Genomic DNA, 17,852 nt, shown 5'->3' on the forward strand with positions numbered 1-17,852 from the left:
CATCGTTGTCGTGTAAACGTAGCCTTAGAGAGAAATAGAGATAAATCCCACAGGAATTACATTTGTAAAGTGGTCATCCACCTAGAATGGTAGTCCCATTTATAAAATAAAGATTTAGGTAACTTTACAGTATGGCATAATCGTAACATCTTTCCCCATAGACGTCCACAGCAAATGCGTTACTCTGTGTAACTTTTTTTTTTCTGGAGGGAGAGTTTGGGTTTCTCAGAAGTAAAACATGCTTGTGGTCAAATATACAGTAAATACAGATAATAATTTTGCTTGGATTTCTTTGGTTTCTCTCAGGAAAACTATTACTTCTGAGGAGCAGGATGGCATGTGCGTGACTCTTTTGTTCCACTTTGTTTTCGTATGGCTAGTTTCAAGGCCTTTTTATTTGAACTTTTGAAATAATCAGCCGACACAAAACCTTTATGAAATTGAATGTCTCAAATCCTGCTGACCCTGCAGAAGACATGAATACTCCCTCTGAATTGTCACCCTCATGGCATTATTTCCCTTCTGATGTCGGGTAATTTTTTCTACTTGATTGCAAATTACATAGAGAGAGCTTATCTGGTCACAAAGCTGATGCTTGTCTTTCTGTATTCAAGGCCCCTTAAAAGAACGCGGGGCACATGGCACTGAAGACTATGCAGAAACCAGACATTATGCCTAATTGCCTTTGATAATAACAAAGGGCCTCCTATCTTCGGCTCCCCTCAGCTGTCCTATGAGTCACATCCCTGTCCCATCTCAGTATCCCTCTGCCCACTTCCGTCTTCACTTTGCTTTCAAGCTATGAAATGGCCCATGACTAATCATCATGTACAGCATGTTAAGTGCATGGGCATAGGTCTACCCTTTCACCTTTCAACCCTCACATATGAAATATTTGACAAGTGGACCAGAGTAACCATGGACTTTAGACTATAATCCTCATTTTAGAGGCCAGAGTTCAGAGATCACAAGTGACAAGCACATGCATCTTAGGAAACGACATGAAATCCATTACAAACAAGTTAGATATGGCCACACTTGGGGTTCTTGACTGACCCCTTCTCCCCTATTCATATTCCTCTATCTATCTATCTATCTATCTATCTATCTATCTATCTGCCTGTCTGTCTGTCTATACATTCAATTAAATTTGCGCATTAATAAATACACTTGCTTTGTATCTTTGCTTGAAGTTAAAAAAGTAAAAAAATAGAAATTGAGGGTAAAATAATAATAATAATTTGAATAAAAGGGATGTACAATATTAAAATTGTCAAATGCTGATAAGCTGATAATTATTTATGGATTTTGCAAATAAATAAACTATTTGTTTTATCTAAGTAAATTAAAATGCTGAAAACAGTTGTTTAAATGCTAAAATTTTATTTAGGCATCACAACATTATGATGTGCAATATTAAAAATAGACATTCATTTTGAAATTTGATAAAGATTACATTTAACAGTGTTACTAAATTAGTAATGTTTTAAGTGAGCATTAGGTGACAGCCAATGTAATCTAAATCTAAAAATGAGCAAGCACAATTAAACATCCAATAACGGGCCAATACCAATAAATAAATAAAAAATCATTCTACACTATATGATATTGATTTATTGTGCATCCGAATTAAATATAGTGCAACATTATTCGGCACATTTAACATCTGGTTAAGTTGGATTTGTTACTGAATAAGTTTTAGCGAATTCACTTGCTTTCTAGTTGTTCTAGTAGTTTCTAGTAATGCGAAAATCTTTAGGAAGTCTCACATCTTCTTGGTGTTATCAATGAATCAAATCACTAACCCACTATTACCTGTGCCCTTCTGTAGCTTTGAAGGAAATCAATAACAAACAGCCCCTGAAACCCTGACATTTACCACAAATAAGATCAAATGTACAGTCGTAAGTTTAGAAGTGTCATTTTTGTGGAATGGTAAAATAATTTTGAAATTGTTCTCCAAAAAAAAAGAGCAACGTCGCCAGGCCCCAAGGTCAAGGGTGAGGTAATTAGATATGAGTTCCTCTCTGAGAGCAGACAGTAGACAATGATTACATTGTTCTGTATCTTCTGTGCCTCTCTTTTATTTGAGGAACACAATTATTTTAGTCTTTCGCTGAGGTTCGCGTGTGGCTGTGCTTGTTGTGTACAAAGGACGTATTCTAAGGTATTTTTTAATCAGTCTGGCTTTCTTATTCCAAATTTATCTGAAACAGACCAGACACCCAGCTCATAAAATTGTTCATTTATTTGATACCGTGTCATTTTCTTTTCATTCCTGCTTCACAGCTCATATTGTGCTTGATGCAAATCTCCGATGCTCCGCAATTACAATGGCGCGCTGTGATCCCTTTCTTTCGAACAGACTTCGCAGCCACTGACGCTCTGCTTGAGCGATTATTAAATCTCGCCTCTCAGCGTTCCTTATTTCCTACCGTGCAAATTTCTCATAAATTCACTTTTTTTTCTTCAGTGTGACAGCTAATAAATCCTCTACCAATCTTTTGGACACATGTTCAATCATCATGTCTGAAGCGGTGGCTGGTGTCAAGAAACACCACGTCCTAGTACAGCATGTTGAGTGAGTTCTAGGTGAACTGGGTTGCGTCCTTGTGTGATATTGTCCTGGGCAGAGTGGACTGATGTGATCCGACTGACAATCATGTCCCCATTATCGCTTAGTCCTGCATGCTAGGAGTGAAAGTTAATCCAGCCTGATAAAATGGCCAAGAACAGTCAAACTGAGGTAACAGTCAAAGCTAAAGCTTGTATGATGACAGCCAGGTAACCGGTGATTCAAACACAGCACTGGCTTCTACATCTCTACTGTTAGTTAATGCTTTAGATATCATGAAATAGAAATGAACATTTTTTACAGTATTTATTAATCTAATTATGATTTTTACTACTGTTGATTGTCAATTTGTGTTTATTCATAATACACAGTTCAATTTAATTTAAATCGTAATGCATATGACTCCAGTCGATCAACTAATGTCATGTGAAGTGACAAGCCCATAATTTATAATAATGCTTTCTCAAGTGAAAAAGTCCATCTCCTGTTATCCTCTCATCCACCATTGTGTTTGTTTAGAACTGTTTTCGCTCATAAACAGTGCTTGATCTGTGCATATTTCTCTCCTGATTCAGACTAGATTAATTTTTCACTGGAGAAAGCAATATTATAGATAAAGGACTTATTTTTAGCTGAAAAAAAAAAGTTTGTAATGATGGATTTGTTTATTAGAAACACAGCTTTTCACTTAATAAGACGCCAATTCATGGACAAGTGGTCGTGTGGATTTCTTGTAGATTATTGTGATGTTTTTGCCAGCTGTTTGGACTCATTCTGACGGCACCCATTCACTGCAGTGGATCCGTTGGTGAGCAAGTGATGTAATGCTTCAATTCTCCAAATCTGTTCTGATGAAGAAACAAACTCATCTCTTGGATGGCCTGAAGGTGAGTAAATGTTCAGCAAATTTTCATTTTTGGGTGAACTATTCCTTTAACAATAGATGGGATTAATAAATGCTCTAAAAGCATTGTTTATGTAAAACTGTTATTCCATGATAGCTAATGTATTAACTAATGTTAACATATATAAACAGGAAAACTGTAAGCTGTTACCGCTAACACTGTTTTGCAGCTCCTTTTTGTCACAAAAACATTTGAGTTTATGATTTTTTTAGGACTGCTAAGCTAGTTAGTGACTTTTGAGTCATCAGTCAAACTGACAGGACCTCACTAAACCACAAGAGCTTTTTATGGCTTTCTGTTCATGTGTCAAGTTAAATGTTGTAAACTGTAAAGCGTATAACTCTTTTTGCCCGTGAAGGACATACTGGCATAGTGAATCGAATGGGGCTAATCCATAGGAGATGTAGACATTCAGTTTATCTCCTATTTTAGTAATGAGAATCCAAGAGTGCTTCAATTACAGTCTTTACACATTTACTGACACTGGCAGCATGTCTGGTTTAGCACTAAATGGCACAGTCTGCCAGAGAACTGTCTGATGAGCACTTCAATGTTGAATACTTTTGAGCTCAGGGGTTTTAACACTTTCTGATGCCATAAACCTCCAAATATAATGGTCCATTTTGGTCCTCTTTCTAAAAATATTAAAAACATTAGTGTAAATATTTACTTTGACACTGTAACTGTTTGTATCATATATATACAGTTTTGTATTTGTATTCAGTTTTGGGTCTGACAGGAGTCTCCCATGCTCACAAAGGCTGCATTTATTTATCAAAAATATCCAAAACCTCTGGTTTCAAAACCCCTGTTATACTTCACACATATTTTCTTATGTATCTGAAGTAAAACAAATGAAAACAAGACAAGACAAGTAAAAAAAAAAACAAGACAAGTTAAAAGGCCTTCTTTAGTTTGTTTAATGTAAGTTTCTCTTTGCTCTTGCATGTCTTACAGCCCTGTTCTATATACGTACATATTTATATTTCTTTTTACAGCTAACCAGTACAACAACAATGCAGAAATGATACTTGGAGAGTACTTTTTTCAGATGAGCATAAGAAACCATTCCCACTGGATGTACATAAAGCACATTATAACATATACTTGACTGTGGTATCAACCCTCGTATTTACTTATGAATTTCATCACTAAAACTTAGGTCATATTTCACACAACAAAGGTGATACAATAGCCGAAAAGATAATCCTAGATTAGATATAAACTTTGAGAAGCATAATATGGTCATTGTAAACAAAGATGGTATTTACAAGTAAATATCCAGGATGAATGGCATGTCCCAAAAGTTCCCAAAATAAGCAAAATCGGTACTAAGCACTCATCCTCATGGTGTGTTTCACCGGAGAGGATAAGCGCTAAAATAGATGTGACATTTACAAATTTAAAGGAGTTTAGAAACTCCAAAAAAAAAAAAAAAAAAAACCCAAAAAATTGAGTCAGTAGGTCCTAATAAGGGACAGGAGCAGCAGGTTTTGCTGATAAGCCTTCAAAAAAATTCTGTGCACTGCTTGACACTGTTTGAGTACAAGTTGGAGTTTTCAGGCTTTCCTGTGGCATCAGCTCAGAGAAAATAATTTATCATCTGCAGCACCCTAGTATGCAGAAGCTGCGTCAATCTTTCACTGTCAGAAGTGGTTCTTGCATCTCCATGCATCTCTTTTTTTCTTGACCAGATCTCTCTGTGATGGTAGAAAAAAATTGCAGCATAATGCGCCACATATAAGAGTTCGGGCCACACCTGTTTGCAGAAAGTTTTTCTCAACAGAAGTAATCCTAGATGACCTTTTACTGACATTCAAATATGTCCATGTTTGTCCGTTATCTCCGATAAGTGAGAAAGTAAAGCAGGTGGACCAAGAATAGTTTCATCACACTGAAACACCACAGCGCGCACAGAACCACTTGCGGAAAAAACTTAAAATACAACATTTTTGTATGGTACAGAGGCGGCAGCAGCAGTCCAGCAGCAGGTCTGATCGGTGAGCGGCTATAATGTCTGTGGGGCTGTTAGAAGAACTGAGACCAGAGACAGCAGCAGCACAGTCCAGTCCAGCAGGCAGACAGCACTAGTTGAGCTCCGAGCTATTGCATTAAAGCTACTGGGGTCATTCAGCTGTGGATCCTGTGGAAAAAATGTCATGTTTTCATATTGTTAGTCATTCTGACATTTTCTGATTGTTTTGTTCTTAGTTGTGTAGGCCTACAAATTTTAAAAACCTTAAAATGTCACAGTTTAGGCAAAATGTGCATTTTTTTACAGATTTACGTGAATAGTATGAAAGCCCATTTCCACTTCAGAGTTAAAAAATAAAAAGCTATTTGCTACTTTTTCTTCTAATTATGTCTTCATATCTTACAAATGCAACTTAACAGCGCACAATTGCAAGTTTGCCTGTTAATTATGATTTTATATCTCACACTTGGGACTTTCATAATTCTCTCTTCTGTGACAGGTCACAGCTTTAACCTCTTAAGATAGTCGCAATTACAAAAAATACAGTCACAATTACAAGAATAAAAAATAAAACAGGTAATTACAAGAAGTTGTGACTTATTTCTCAAAATTGCGACTATATCACAGTTGTGACCTTATGTTACATTCGGTCGCAGTTGTAAGACAGTCGCAATTACAAGATATTAAATCTGTCTTCGACAAAATTGTCTCATAATTATGACTTCATGTATTGTTATTGTGACTGTGTTTCTCTTAATTGTGACCCTTACAACTGTGACCTTGTGTCACATAAAATATGAGAAATAAAGTCCTAATTGTGAAATACTCATAATTACCCAATTTTATTTATTATTCTGAGGTGGGGCTTTCATAGCGTACCTTTATGGAATGGAATCAAAAGGGCTGTTCAAACAAGATATGTTTTGCCTTTAAAAGAGCTTAATATGCCCTATAAACATACTGTACATATCTGTAAAAAAAAAAAAAAAAGTTTCCACCTACTTTAACTTTAAAACATAAGTTCAGATGCTGCCTTAATTTTTTTAAAGTATAATCAAATTGGCTGTGCAGGTAATTTCAGCTTAAATTATATTAAACTTACTTTTAAAGAAATGTGTTGAATGTAGTATAATTTAAGTTGAAATTGGTTAAATTATTTTGATGAGTTAAAGTAATGAAAAACATTATGTTATCATGACTTATTGAACACATCATTTTTTACAGTGGGATGCAGCAACAACAAGACACGCCGCAACGTTCAACAACGTCTGCTTAGTGCATGATTGCATAGACAAAAATGTACAGAATGCATCTCGTGTGAACAGCCCCTTATTGACTGGAAAATGCTAGGTGAGTAGAAATGTACGATTCTTACCACACAAAGAACATCCAGAGTAACATTACTTTTCAGTTTCTGAGCCTATAAAGAAAGAGAGAAAGAGGCCAGCTGAAATACGGGCTGAAAAGTCAATTAATTGCAAGAAGCTCTTCAAGGTTTTGTGTTATAAACCATTTCTCACACTGAAGCATTTCCATCCAGCAACCCTTTAAACTGAGTCCAGTGCGATCTAAGTCAAGCACAGCTCCAATAAAGCACTGTAATTTACCACGGCAAATAGAGGTCATATAGTATTGGCCTCAAAGACAGGTCTTCTGAGTGAGATGTACTGTTATGATAATGAGCCCCACAGCCCACACACAAACACCACACGTACACAGCGCTGTGGCCAAGAGCTCTCTCTGAGGTCCTGCTTCTGCTCAAATCAATGTGCTGTGTGTGTGTTTCATTGTGTGCAGGAGGCCAGTGTGTCTGCATTAATATGTGCCACACCAATACATTTTAATATCTAGTTACATGAGACTCTGCTCTGTTATCCAGTTTCCCACATGCGTGCGCACACACACACACACACACACACACACAAGTTTGGTTTGTTGAAACGATAAAGTGATTCCTCAGAGAATCTGGAATATAATAAAGATGCCGTACAATGGAGAGAGAATGGAGCTAATTCTTGCGAAAAGCATTGTGGGATAGAATGATTAATAACCGTCCTGGAAGTCTATCTGACAAAAGAAACTCTTTCTACTAATAAATCATAATATTGTTATTACTCCAATATGACGAATTGTTGTGCTATATCTGCAGGAGTGTATCCTGGTATTCTGTATTTGAACTGTATTATGAGCTGCAGATTTAGAGGAAAAAAATAATTTTAAATACAAGTTAAGCTTTATCAACAGCATCTGTAGCATGCTGTCAATTATAGAAGAAAATAACTGAAGAAAGTGCCTTGGAGGACTAAAATATGAAGCTTGTATTTTTTACATAAACATTTACATGAACTAATTTTACATTTACATGAACTCTTCAGTTTGATAAGATGAAAAGTTGTCTAAGTCATCCTTCTTAGGGGAAAAAATTAGGCGGATCTTTATAAGTCCGTAAAACCCTGTAAAAAAACTCAACCGTGTTTAACTAATATTAAACGTTACCAACTTCAAGCACTCAAGTCTCCAATTGTGTGAGGCATTTATTTGGCCAAAAACATAAAAGCCCAGATGAATGCAGTTTTTCTGCCTATGCACACTGGCTTTTTAATATTTTTGGTCTTAGAAATGCTTCACACATCTGGAGACTTGAGTGCATTGTGTGTGTTTTTCCTCCTCTATCATTTCAGTATTCTTTTATGATTATTTTTGACAGAGTCCTTTTGTGTTTTTTCTCTCAAAGTTTTTTCCTTAAATTTTGATGTTTTTAGAGATTTTGCTTTTTTAAACCAAGGTAGCAATTTTCTATTTAAAAAAAAATCATAAATTCAATTTATTTAATGAAAATAAAATATATTTTTAATTCAGTGAAAGAAAATAGCAAATATACCTAAGAATTACGGTGTTTTTAAAGTGAAGGATATTTTTTAATTTTGCCCCATAGACTTACTTACTAAGTGCATCATTTTTTTTTACAACAATGGACGAGTCACACATTATGTTTTAATCGACAGCTTATGCTCCACAGAGTATATTTAACCTGGAATATTCCTCTGAAGATCTATATCTGTGTATATGCCAGTTGTTTTAGAGACTGCGTGTGTGCCAGTCTTGAAGTTAGATTTGCAGATGATTGGTGAAGATATCTTTCCCTCAGAGAGATTGTAATGGGTGGGTATATCCTGCTTAAGGGTGTTCCTCATGTTAATGTGCTAGCCAATTAGCTCTGACATGACAGCTCTGGCAGTTTGATGTATCTCATTTCTACCTAGAGGCCCTATGTGTGTGTTATCACTGCAACAGCCCACACCCATCAATCAAAAGTAAAGCCTCATCTCACTCTGAGACTCGAAAAATCGTATCGTCATCGTATGCCTAGCAAAGCCTGAAAGCATCCAAACAAGCTGCCGGCTGTTTGTAAAGTTGACGTAGGCTGTGTGTCTGTGTGGGCCAACAGCAACATGTGTGTCTGACTGACAGCTGTCGTTCACCATCAGAGATAGTCAATATGGTGGTTTCGAAAAAACAGATTGAGCGACATTTTACACTGCCTTTTTCACTGCACTTTCCTAATCAACAGATTAGGAATAAACAAGTTAGATGAACAGATTGATTTCTGATGACTTTCAGAAATTAGGATGTCAATTTCAGTTAATTTCTGTAAATATAACACGCTGCTTGCTTTCAGTACCTGCAGACTTCCACAGAAGCTGTAGAGATGGTCTGCGTTACTGTCCAGGTCATTGGTGAGTGCTGGGTCATCCAGTGCGTTGGATGTCCTGTCTCGTCCTCTCTGTGGAGTGAAAGGGTCAGGTGGAGTGGACACGATGGGTGGCTGGGGTTGCCACACACCAACATCTGTGCCATTACCAAACGCCTGGATGGCATTGCCTGCTGATTATTTTTGACAGAGTCCTTTTGTGTTTTTTCTCTCAAATTTTTTTCCTTAAATTTTGTTTTTAGAGTTTTTGCTTTTTTAAACCAAGGTAGCAATTTTCTATTAAAAAAAAAATCATAAATTCAATTTATTTAATGAAAATAAAATATATTTTTAATTCAGTGAAAGAAAATAGCAAATATACCTAAGAATTACGGTGTTTTTAAAGTGAAGGATATTTTTTAATTTTGCCCCATAGACTTACATTATAAGTGCATCATTTTTTTTTACAACAATGGACGAGTCACACATTATGTTTTAATCGACAGCTTATGCTCCACAGAGTATATTTAACCTGGAATATTCCTCTGAAGATCTATATCTGTGTATATGCCAGTTGTTTTAGAGACTGCGTGTGTGCCAGTCTTGAAGTTAGATTTGCAGATGATTGGTGAAGATATCTTTCCCTCAGAGAGATTGTAATGGGTGGGTATATCCTGCTTAAGGGTGTTCCTCATGTTAATGTGCTAGCCAATTAGCTCTGACATGACAGCTCTGGCAGTTTGATGTATCTCATTTCTACCTAGAGGCCCTATGTGTGTGTTATCACTGCAACAGCTCACACCCATCAATCAAAAGTAAACCCTCTTCTCACTCTGAGGCTCGGAAAATGAAAGTGATTGTATGCCAAGCAAAGCCTGAAAGCATCCAAACAAGCTGCCGGCTGTTTGTAAAGTTGACGTAGGCTGTGTGTCTGTGTGGGCCAACAGCAACATGTGTGTCTGACTGACAGCTGTCGTTCACCATCAGAGATAGTCAATATGGTGGTTTCGAAAAAACAGATTGAGCGACATTTTACACTGCCTTTTTCACTGCACTTTCCTAATCAACAGATTAGGAATAAACAAGTTAGATGAACAGATTGATTTCTGATGACTTTCAGAAATTAGGATGTCAATTTCAGTTAATTTCTGTAAATATAACACGCTGCTTGCTTTCAGTACCTGCAGACTTCCACAGAAGCTGTAGAGATGGTCTGCGTTACTGTCCAGGTCATTGGTGAGTGCTGGGTCATCCAGTGCGTTGGATGTCCTGTCTCGTCCTCTCTGTGGAGTGAAAGGGTCAGGTGGAGTGGACACGATGGGTGGCTGGGGTTGCCACACACCAACATCTGTGCCATTACCAAACGCCTGGATGGCATTGCCTGCGTAAAGCAGAAATAAAGAGAAAAATGTTTATAATCATGGTAGGGCAAAACAGTATATAAGAATTGGCTACTTTAAAAAATGAATTGGAATTTGAATTGAATCAGCCACACCCCCAGGGATGTTGAATTGGAATTTAAAATTGTTTTTTTTTTGCTGATATATAAAACTAGATTTCCCCCCCCCTCAAAACTACACTTATTATTGTCAAAACAATTAACACAGCACCTCAATTCAAATTGTGGTATAGTGTTATTTTAGTATAATTTTATATTATTATAGTATTTATTAATATTTTTAAAATAGTGTTTATATTTAAATCAGTTTCAGTTGTAATGTTATTTTTAGTTTCATTTATAGTAATTGTGCTTTTGTACATTTTAGTAATTTTAGTTTTTAATATTTCTATTTAGCTTAATTTATTTTTATTTTAGTTCTAGTAATTGTACAGCTTCAACATATTTTATTTAACATTTCAATTATCTTTCAAGTCCAAGTTCTTAATCTTATTTTATTCCAGCTTTATAAAATTTTAGTTTTAACTGAATAAACCAAAATGCATTCTCAATTCAGGCCTGTTTAAAATACAATTGACATTGACATGTCGCTATCAAATGTTTGGTCTTTTGTTATCTACACCTATTTGGATATTAAGAGCTTCTCTCTTCATCTCTTAATACTAAAGCAGATGAACTCTGATAAAGAGGCACTTAGCCTCTGTGTGTAAGTGCAGTAAGACCTTCACTTACTTACTAAGTTTCTGGGACCTTTCTGGTTATAAAACGGAGGAGGCCATTATGAAGCAACTGCTTTTTTAAATGACTTTATTCTGAAGAGCACTTTTGACTTCAGAGTGTCTTATTTACCTCTTGCCACAGCAAGCTAAAGGGCAAGTGGGAGATTATTGATGGGTACTCAGGTAAAGAATAAGCTGCATGTGTATTAAGTACCGTCTATTGACAGAGACAAGGGTAGGCTGACCTTATTATTGAGTGAGCGTTGAATTTCCCTTAAGGCCGTGCAAGCTCATTCTGTTTCTTAAGGGTTAAAAACTCATAAAGCCTCATTCTGCATCTTCCATTGCATTGGATGGATGTGTATTCCAAGTATAATTCTGGATAGTTTATATACAGTAGATTTAAAGGCTTAAAGGACAGATTTTTTGGGGGGTTGTCAGACTGTACAATATGACCCTGGAGAGATCTTGAGTAAAAGCCAAGGCAGACTGTGCAACATCAACTGTACTTATACATCTTAGCAGACTTTAAGCAAAGAAGGGAGTATATTGACTGTTCATTCTTTAGGAGCAAATTCAAGCTCATCTTGACTGTACAATTGTAACATGTTAGGAGGATCTTTATATTACACATCATATAGACAAGCTAACATTATTCTCTCACTCTCTCTCACATGTCTTTAATTGCTGTGCTCGTATTGGTTTATTATTAGATGGCCATCAAATGAGTGGCCAGATTCAGATGCTTTTTTAGAAAAGTAATTTAATGTGTTAAAATCTATGAGAAAATTTTCATCATTTAACCTAATATGATAATAAAGGCTTCCGTTTTGGATTTTTTTTTTTTAGTTAATTCAAAACAGAAAATTCTGTCATCTTTGTTCATCCCATGGGTGAACAATATCATGGACACTCAAGGTGAATAAAAAAGTATTGGTACTTTAGAACCAAGTCAAAAACCTGCACTAACTACTAATTGAGCATAAACAAAACTGATTTATATCAACATGATGTGTGCATTAGGTCTGATGCATCCTAATAGACCTGCTGCTGTCTGTAATGCCAGTAATGGGCCCTCCGTGATATACAAATAATGGCATGTGTTCATTACAAATTAGAAAGAGCTAAGAAATCATTTTGCTGATGTTGTCTCATGCTGTTTGAGCTCCTTGACATCTTGTTGGACAGTTTGTTCTCTTTCCCTCACCTCTCTCTCTATAGGTAAACACAAAAGATGAGAACGTGTCAGATATGAGGTGTGGATGTGACGTGACTTGTGTCGGTACTGCTGTATCATCCGGGCTGTCATCCTAAAGGCCATTGTCTCATGTAGACAAATCCTCCCTCTCATCTGCTCCCTGTCTATTTCCCTGCATCCAGTTTATCTCAATGGATGTTTTTGAATAACTCCCTGACAAAATAATGCATGCTTTCCCTACTCTTCCAGGCCCATGGACACCCGAGTAATGCTTTATTGCCTTTTTATGTCAATCCCCCCTCTCAGCCACCCCATTTAAGAGGGATTTCTCTCTCTCGGCCGTCAGACTGCCCTGAACCACGCAGCAACACAAATCGCAGAGATCAGATTTACTGGTGCAGACTGTGAATGATCATGAAGATGCAACGGAGCAGAATTCAGCTTTAGAGTCAGTCTTGATGGGCAAATTCTGTCAGTCAGCGCAGAACGCCATGTGACCAATGATATAGCAGCAGCAGCAGCTGTGAATGAAGTCTACTCACGGAGACAACGGTTGTTGGTGAAGAACTCGGTGAACTTGTCACACTCTGCTTTTCCGTTTCCACTGTTGCTGCAGTCACACCAAGGTGACACGCTGATGCCAGGGGCACGGAGGTAGTTTGGAGTCATCACCGTACCTGTGTCACACATAGCAAGGAGCAAAGTTCAAAGGTCATTTATGTTGAAAACAAGGACGTTTATGAAATTAGATTCTAACAAGACAGTGGCTGTATTTCAAAATCTAGCAAGCAGCCATTATAGACAGCATTAGGGATCAAAAAAGCATGCTGGATAGGCAGTTTACTAGGTAAGACAAACAGTGCGGACAAGGCAATGCCTTATAATAAATAAATGTAAAAAAAACAACAACATTATTTTATCCTTAACATTACATAACACAGATAAGTAGTCCAAGTACATTCAAATGCAAAATATACAGTGGCCCCAAACATTTAGACGCATGTCTAATGTCCAAACATTAGAAGTGTATGAAAGTCATTTCATTAGATACAAATTATTATAGGAATAGTTTACCCAAAAATGAAAATTACCCCATGATTTACTCACCCTCAAGCCATCCTAGGTGTATATGACTTTCAGATGAATACAATTAGAGTTATATTTAAAAATGTTCTGGCTCTTTCAAGCTTTATAATGGCAGTGAATCGGTGATGAGATTTTGAAGTCCAATAAAGTGGGAAAGTTTCTACTCCTCATGGCTTCAGGGGGTTAACTTTTTCCCCGCCAGCATTTTTGAAAAAAGTTGTCAGCCACCGCCAGCAATTTTGATGATTTTCACTAAACTTTGATGGCCTCCAGTATATTTTGCTGTATGAATATTTGAATATGCAATACACCAAAATAAAGATCAGAGCATTTGCACGCCTTCAATTGAGAGTGGCGTTCCAGCAGATGGCGTAGGACGTAGGCATAGCGTAAGCTGGATGGATGCACTTTATTGGACTTCTAAATCTCATCACCCATTCACTGCCATTATAAAGCTTGGAAGAGTCAGGACACTTTTTAATATAACTGACTGTATTCATTCAAAAGAAAGAAAGTCATATAAATCTAGGATGGCTTTAGGGTGAGTAAATTATGGGGTAATTTTCATTTTTGGGTGAACTATCTATTTAAGCCAAGTGGCACCTCAGCGTAATTTTAATGGATGTATGAAGCCAGTTACAAATGCTGCATGTAGTTAATTGCATTACCTATGGACATGATCCATCTGAAAACCAGAATATATGCATATGTCTTGTGGTTTTAGTTTTTGAATGTTATTGATTTTTTTTTTTTTTATAATACACTACTATTCAAAAGGCTAGGGTACAATACTTAATACTTTTATTCAGCAAGGATGCATTAAATTAATCAAAAGTGACAGTAAAGGCATTTGTAATCTTAGAAAAGATTTCTATGTCAAATAAATGTTGTTCATTTGAACTTTCATTGCATCAAATAAGCTTTTTGTTGACAACAATGTTTTTCTGTACATTTACCATAGTAGTACCATTTTTGAAATTAGCTTTGATTCATGACACTCTAAGGTATATAGTAATGACACAGTACACATCCAAAAACCATAGCACAAGAATTTCAGTACTGTGGTATAAAATATATATATAGTACTGTACTGCCACAATAATTTATTGATGTGAGTTAACTCACCAATAAGACCTGAATATGCCAGCAGACAGTTGGCATAGTTTTCCTTCAGACACCCAGAAATCGAGCGCGCCTCAGGTTGACAGTTGGTAAGGAAGTCAGCTAAACGAGATCTGAAAAAAATTAAGCAGGAATGAACAAGAATCCACACGCCACATCTCCTCATTAAACAGACTCAGCACACAAGTGACATTCCTGCAGTCATCTCTTCTCAGACACCATTCACCCCACAGGATAAATAATGAACTCGCTGAAAAGTATAGTGAATATTCCAGCACTTTCCTCCTTACTCCATGACATGTAACACAAGCTGTCTTTTATCGAACCTGCAGATGTAGTTGGTCTTGCAGGAGTCTTGTAAGGAGAGACAGTTGGGTTTTTCTTTGTCCTCGTAGGAGCAGGCTGGCACGATGGTCTGACGTCTGCGCTCGGAGCAAGCCGTGTGATCCCCGGAGGGGCAGGAGCAGAAAAGCATGCCATAACTGTGTTTTGGTGGCACCTTGTCGAAGAACTGCCGCAGGGCCTTGTGGCACTTGCGCTTGTTACACACCTCAGTGGTTGAGACTCTACTGGTGCAGGGACTGATGTAGAAGGAGCGGTACTTCTTACACGTGTCATTCAGGTTGCAGGCCTTGGCGGCGTTCAGGCAGTTGTTGTCCTTCGTAAAGGCCGCCTCACCTATGCGGGCAGAGATTTAGAGGGAGAGTTAGGAACACTACTGGCTGAGTTTACTGATGCAAGTGCTGTAAATGTCAAAGAACACTTGCTGAGAGTGGGGCAACTGTTGACCTTTTAGGACTCTCTGTGAACGTCCTCTGGCTGAGGTCGTCCCGTATGGCATTCACATAACTAGAGGCCATATGTCAGCCAGTATGTGGTCTGTGTGAGAGTAACTGTACTACTAACTGATATTCAGGAAAATGACAGAATTTTATTCCTAGTAGATTTAAAGATGAAGTGTGTAAAATACATTTTCCTGTCCCGGATTGTTAGCGACAACTGCAAGTAAGCCATTTGTAGGCTGCTTACAATGAAAAGCGTCAACGCTTTGTTTCTGTTGCACTTTCAAAGTATTACTTCTGTTTGTTTGAGCTTCCACGCACAGCAACAGTGGTTCAACCAATGGTGCAAGTTTAGGGCGGGGCTCTCTGTTTGACCAGCCAATGGCAGAGTGTTTGGGAAACCTTTTTGAGAATGCAATATATATACACACACTACCGTTCAAAGTTCAGTGCTCAGTAAGATTTTTTTATGTTTTTGAAAGAAGTCTCTTATTCTCACCAAGGCTGCATTTATTTGATCAAAAATAGAGTAAAATAGTAATATTGTGAAATAGTGTTACAACTTAAAATAACTGTTTAGTATTGGAATATATTTTAAAATGTAATTTTTTTCTTGTGATGGCAAAGCTGATTTTTTTAGTAGCCATTACTCCATTCTTCAGTCACACAATACATCAAAAATAATTTTTTATATGGTTCTAAAGAAATATTTTGAAAACTTGTGCTGCTTAATACTTTTGTGGTAAAAGTTAAAAACTTTACTGTCACTTTTGGACAATTCAATGTATCCTTGATTAATTAAAAAATAAATAAATAAAAAACTGACCACACATTTTTGAACGGTAGTTTATATATTTCTCCATAATTCGTTCACATATTTCATTCTCATCACCAGTCTAGTGTGTCTGAAAATAAAATCACACAAATGCTATTTTTTCTCATTTATTATTGTTTCTCAATTTCTTCAACAGATCCCACACAAACTGCCTCAAGCATACCGAGACTCAATTTCCAGCCCTTTTATCATGTATTTCCCACCAAGAACTGACATCCTGCAGAGTGTTACAATTAGATAAAGCAACTAAACTCGGTTTAAAATAGGTTTTATTTGTGTTGCGTTTTAATCTTTTGCCTGAAGAACTTCCCTCAGCTGCTTGTACACTTTCCTTTTGTTTCCCTCATCTCAATCTACACAGCATTTGCGTCTCTTGAACAAACAACCTCAGGTGAATGCTTCACTTTCACTCACATGGATAAGTTCACAATCCTGAAAACTGTTTGCCTTTCCTCTCTTTTCTAAGCAGTCTTTTTGCTTAAATACACATTCCTATAAGAACACAAACGCTGTCAGACTATTTAGCAATGCAAAAAGAAAGAACATAAACATGTACTGAATACTGTGCTGAGCATTTTCAAAAATAGCTTTGATGATATAGGATGACATAAGGTTTATTTTGGAATAATGATCATCTGAATGTGCATTATACTTTAATTATATGACTATTTACCAACTGAATAAATAAATGGACATGAACTATTTAAGTTAAAATTATTTTAATAGGCTACATGATAGATAGATAATAAACTAGTATAGTTTTGTAGAAGATTTGGTTGCCAGGGACAATGGTCACTTATAATGTTTAGCTAAATGTATATTTAATATATATATATATATATTAGTATAACATAAAATATATGATAAAATACTGACCAATCCGAATCAAGTCTCCAGTGAGCCGTGTAATAAGTGAGGATATTCTTCTTTACCTAATGATGACTCCGTCTTCTCTCGACTCCTCTGCTTCCCGCTTCAGTAACTCAACCTTTTTGTCGATGCGCTGCAGCTTTCGCATGTGCATGGAATGCTGCATTTTGCAATTATGTGTTTTGATGAGGAATTTGTGCTTATTGTGGGCTTTCGTGAGATGACTGGATGTGATTAAATCTGAAAGCAGCCTAGATCCTTGAGGTTAATTACCTATTACAAAAAACATTACTTACGTTTTACAAGCACGTTGACATGAGGCTCAAGGTTATTGGATGGATGTTTAATTGTTGTTTAGAAGTTGCAGTCATGTGGACAGGTTCTGCAACATGCCAGAGTCTATAAAACTAACCCATATCTTCTTGTGATACATCGATCCTAAGCCACATTTATCATATTTGTCATATTTATTATTATTATTATTATCTGACTGCTATTTTGTATTTGTAACTTGTAAATTGCATTTGGTTTGATATTCTTGTTTAAAGGAATAGCTCACCCAATAATGAAAATTTGCTGAAAATGTACTCAGACCATCAAAGATTAGTTTGTTTCTTAATCAGAACAAATTTGGAGAAATTTAGCATTACATCACTAGTTCATCAATGGATCCTCTTGAGTGAATTCAGAATGAC

At 36.6% G+C, this 17,852-nt stretch overlaps 1 protein-coding gene across 1 annotated transcript in view; it reads right to left on the reverse strand.

The window, feature by feature from the left end:
• Positions 1-4,656: 4,656 nt before the first annotated feature.
• The window catches only part of LOC107755550 (GDNF family receptor alpha-1-like), a 32,025-nt gene continuing 18,829 nt past the window's right edge, over positions 4,657-17,852 (reverse strand). Inside the window, exons 4-9 of the mRNA XM_016572419.1 lie at positions 14,997-15,348; positions 14,674-14,783; positions 13,005-13,139; positions 10,328-10,527; positions 6,831-6,875; positions 4,657-5,623 (exon numbers count right to left, since the gene is read on the reverse strand). Of these exons, the coding sequence (XP_016427905.1) occupies positions 5,489-5,623; positions 6,831-6,875; positions 10,328-10,527; positions 13,005-13,139; positions 14,674-14,783; positions 14,997-15,348 (977 nt within the window). The 3' untranslated portion in view covers positions 4,657-5,488. The remainder of the gene's footprint in view (positions 5,624-6,830; positions 6,876-10,327; positions 10,528-13,004; positions 13,140-14,673; positions 14,784-14,996; positions 15,349-17,852) is intronic.

This window comes from Sinocyclocheilus rhinocerous, unplaced genomic scaffold (genome assembly GCF_001515625.1).
Source record: "Sinocyclocheilus rhinocerous isolate Xijiao unplaced genomic scaffold, SAMN03320098_v1.1 scaffold140, whole genome shotgun sequence".
NCBI lineage: Eukaryota > Metazoa > Chordata > Actinopteri > Cypriniformes > Cyprinidae > Sinocyclocheilus > Sinocyclocheilus rhinocerous.